This window comes from Pagrus pagrus, assembly GCF_965226575.1.
Source record: "Pagrus pagrus genome assembly, chromosome: 2".
In the NCBI taxonomy this organism is placed as follows: Eukaryota; Metazoa; Chordata; class Actinopteri; order Spariformes; family Sparidae; genus Pagrus; species Pagrus pagrus.
The window spans coordinates 588,205-592,264 of NC_140186.1; the positions used below are offsets into that span (position 1 = coordinate 588,205).

A 4,060-nucleotide genomic window follows, 5' to 3' on the forward strand; every position below is an offset into this window, starting at 1 on the left:
AACACTGACCCCCACCTCCTGCCTCCTCCACCTCCTGCCTCCTCCACCTCCTGCCTCCTCCATCTCCTGTCTCCTCCACCTCCTGCCTCCTCCACCTCCTGTCTCCTCCATCACGTGTGGCCTGGTGCTGGGGAGCAGCTAAAGGAGCAGTCCACCGTTTTTATGTCTAGCTGATGAATGATCAGCTGTCCTGAAGACTCATGTTCAGCCACAGAGACACAACATGTGACACTCTTGCAGCTGCTCTCAGGTGTCAGCCTATCACCACCGCTCTGAACACCTGCATGAATGTGATTGGTCGCTAGAAGTCAGCTGGTAGCCAACCACTGCGCAGCATGATCAACGTGTCAGTTGATGCTCTGGATGAATCAACATCAGCTGTTTATATTCTCACCTGCAGCAACACCTGGAACACCTGGAACACCTGTTACTGTGTGTGTGTGTGTGTGTGTGTGTGTGTGTGTGTGTGTGCGCTTGTGTGCGCGCGTGCGTGTGTGTGTATGTGTGTGTGTGTGCGTACCATTCTCACAGCTTTTATCTGTTGTTTCCATGGAAATCAAAACCCAAATATTAACCATGTTGAGTCCATGTTCATCACATATATTTACTGTGAATGTTAACTGTATATATTCATTGTATATATTTACTTTGTATATTTACTGTATATATTCACTGTGTACTGTATATTTACTGGAAAGTGAAGTTTGTCGGTGAAATGTATCCTGGGAGTCGTAGTTGACGTCTCTGTCAGGTTTTATGGCCTCGGACTCTTTGGTTTTGAGCTGTTTACCTTTGGTCCAGGTGTTCCGACCACCAGGTGTGGACATGAACCAGATGTCTGATCATCTTCAGGAGGAGAACTGGCTGATGCTACATTAGCAAATCTAGCACACAACCACAGTGGAACACAATCAGCTTCTCATGAGACCTACACCTCCTCACCTGATGATGTCATCGTTATGTCCCAGGTAGAACTTCTGGGTGTGTTCTCGGGTGTTGTAGACCACGCCCACCCCGGCCACAAAGTACACCACCTCTTTTCCTGCGGTGTAGTACAGGTTGTTACGACACTGGTGCCCTCTGTATCCGTGGATCCACTCCAGCCTCAGCTGGCAGCGCGGCGCCGTCTTATCTGACATGTCGCCTTAAAATTGGAAACTCAACGTTAAAGATCCAGGAAGAAAACAAAGGGAGGTCTTCTTGGTTTGAACCAGGAAGTGAGCACTGAGCCGGCTGGTCCTGTGTGACGGTGATGTAGCATCTGCTACGTAAAATCTCTTCTGTACGAACACAAAAACCGCCGTGTCCGTGTCCATCCAAAGCTGCTGTCAGTCCTAACGCTGATGGCAGCTGCAGTCCATCATTGTAGTCTCTTTACCGGTGCAACATCCAACTACACTTCCCATAATTCCAACCTGCTGCCCAGCTGCAGCTAACTAATGTTAGCCAAGTCGTTCACCCTGAGCAGAAGTTTGTGTTTCAAACTAACAACAAAGCACAAAGTCATCGACAGCTGAAGTACTGATGTGTGCTGGTCAGCGCTGCAGGACCACGAAGGTCTGAACTACCAGACCTTCAGCCTGTACTGATGGCTGAAGGTGCGGACTGTCCCTTTAATTGTGCAGGTAGACCTTTGAAGAGGGTGGAGACCGTCCTCCAATCATAAATCTGACTTTAATGTCGTTCTTTAAAATTGTAATTAAATGTTAATAGTTAAAAGAGAAACGATGTGGTGCTTGTGAGAACGTGTTGATCTCATCAGGCTCCAATAAACCGAATGTTCAAGATGTTCAGCTGGAGAACCGATGGAAGATCCAACACAAGTAACCATCTCTACGTTCGTTCATATACAGAAATACAACCTAGTTTTTCACCACTTAATGTACAGAACCTGTGGAACCGGTGGACTGTCAGCTGTGACCTCTGTTCTCATTGACAATGTTGTTCTAAAAGGGGGCAGAACCTGTTTCTTGCAGAACTTAATAAAACGACCTGCACATTTCATTAAACCGGGTCAAGTGATGATGTAATGTTAAGCTGACAGAAACAAGAATGCTTCTCATTGTTGGGAATTCATGAGTTTCTGTACTGATGGTTCTGCTGAACGTTCTCAGGAACACAAACAGATTTAGTGAAGGTTCTGGAAAGTGACTCATACGTCAATTTTAGGATGTTTTCCAAAGAACGACAACAAATTACAACAACATCCCAATGAAATCATCTCTGCTCGTAAACACTCTCCATTCTAGTGAAGCTGTTAAATTGGTGCTGTTTGGTTCCAAAAGGAACATTTTCACACAGCAGATCAGAACAATCACTCGACAAAATGGTTCTGAGAGGTCACCAATGTTTCTGCATAGTTTCATTAATGGTTCTACTAACGTAACCAAAATGATTTTAATTAACTTATCTCCAGCGTTCCCAGATCTGTGGTTCCCCTGATGTTATTAGACCAGTGCAAACACAGGTTCTTTACATGTTATCAGAACAGTTCTAACAGAGGTTCTTAAAATGTTATTAGAACGGTTCTAACAGAGGTTCTTAAAATGTTATCAGAACAGTTCTGTGGTTCTTTACATGTTATTAGAATGGTGCTGACAGAGGTTCTTTAAACGTTGTGGAACAGTGCTGACAGAGAAATTAAATGTTATTAGAACGGTTCTAACAGAAGTTCTTTAGATGCTATTAGAACGGTTCTGAGGTTCTTAAATGTTATTAGAACGGTTCTGACAGAAGTTCTTTAGATGCTATTAGAACAGTTCTGAGGTTCTTTAAATGTTATTAGAACGGTTCTGACAGAAGTTCTTTAGATGCTATTAGAACGGTTCTGATGTTCTTTAAATGTTATTAGAATGGTTCTGACAGAAGTTGTTTAGATGTTATCAGAACGGTTCTAAGGTTCTTTAAATGTTATTAGAACGGTTCTTACAGAAGTTCTTTAGATGTTATCAGAACGGTTCTAAGGTTCTTTAAATGTTATTAGAACGGTTCTTACAGAAGTTCTTTAGATGTTATCAGAACGGTTCTGAGGTTATTTAAATGTTATTAGAACGGTTCTGACAGCAGTTAAGAGAACTGTAAAACGTTCTGTAGAAACCTGCTCGGAACGATTTTTCGAATTAAGACCCCATCCGGAATATTTCCGGGATATTGTGCAGGTTTCAGGACCGGTCTCTGGAGGTTCTGGTGTTTGCTGGTTCGGTCGCAGTGAGGAATAGATGTGCGGTCTGTTGAGAACACATGTCTCTGTCCTGTCACAGTATTAACCGGGCTGTCAGAGGGAACACGGTCCGCTCAGTTCTGTAATCTCCGTTATTCCCGCAGATGTTCCGTTGGGCCGTCGGTAAAATGAGCGACTCTCGGTGTAAATTGACGGTAATTCCACAAACCAAGCGTCTGAAGCTGAGATGACACCAGAACCAGATCCCTCTGAGTCCTGCCGCCGTCTGTTCGCTGTTTCCAGTTAAAATCCGGAGATTACAGCACCGATTTATCACCGTCAGTCCGCATCCGAACCACCGACTGCACCTGCTGCTGCAGGCCGGAGGACACTCGCTGAAACCCGGCTGACAACCGCCGCAGCTGCCCGGTCCAGAAACAGCCGGAAAAACAGAGAAATGATGAAGGAAAGTCGGGATATTAACGGATCCGGGACCACTGACAGCGTCAGGACGGGAACGTTCAATTCTACCACTTCCTCTTAGCACTTTCAAAATAAAGTACTTCCTATCAACGCGATGTTTCTTGCTGCCTTATCAGCGTAACAAACACAAATAATTACTCTTTCACTTGTTTTAGCTCCAGAACTGCTCCACTGAGAATAGTTCTGGCCCAGGAGGGATACACGAAGTGCCGGCAGTTCTGTAATCTGACAGCGCGCAGTGTTTGTCTCGTGGATCATGAGAATGACTGATTAGTTTCGGTTTGACCGATGAGCTGATCGGTTTTATTTTGAAGTCCAGTGCCACGGGTTCCGGTTTGATTCACGCTAATCTCCGCGAGCTTCCCCCCTCCGTCAGGTCAGGTGCGGTTTCAGCGGAGAGCGACACTCAGGAACCCG

The 4,060-nt window shown here is 45.1% G+C and overlaps 1 protein-coding gene across 2 annotated transcripts in view; it reads right to left on the bottom strand.

Moving 5' to 3' along the window:
* LOC311270879 (echinoderm microtubule-associated protein-like 6) overlaps positions 1-3,670 on the bottom strand; it is a 39,271-nt gene extending 35,601 nt beyond the window's left edge. For both annotated transcript variants that reach the window (XM_084376099.1, XM_084376098.1), the window contains exon 1: positions 943-3,670. In XM_084376099.1, the coding sequence (XP_084232225.1) occupies positions 943-1,139 (197 nt within the window). In that variant the 5' untranslated portion in view covers positions 1,140-3,670. The remainder of the gene's footprint in view (positions 1-942) is intronic.
* Between the last annotated feature and the right edge of the window lie 390 nt (positions 3,671-4,060).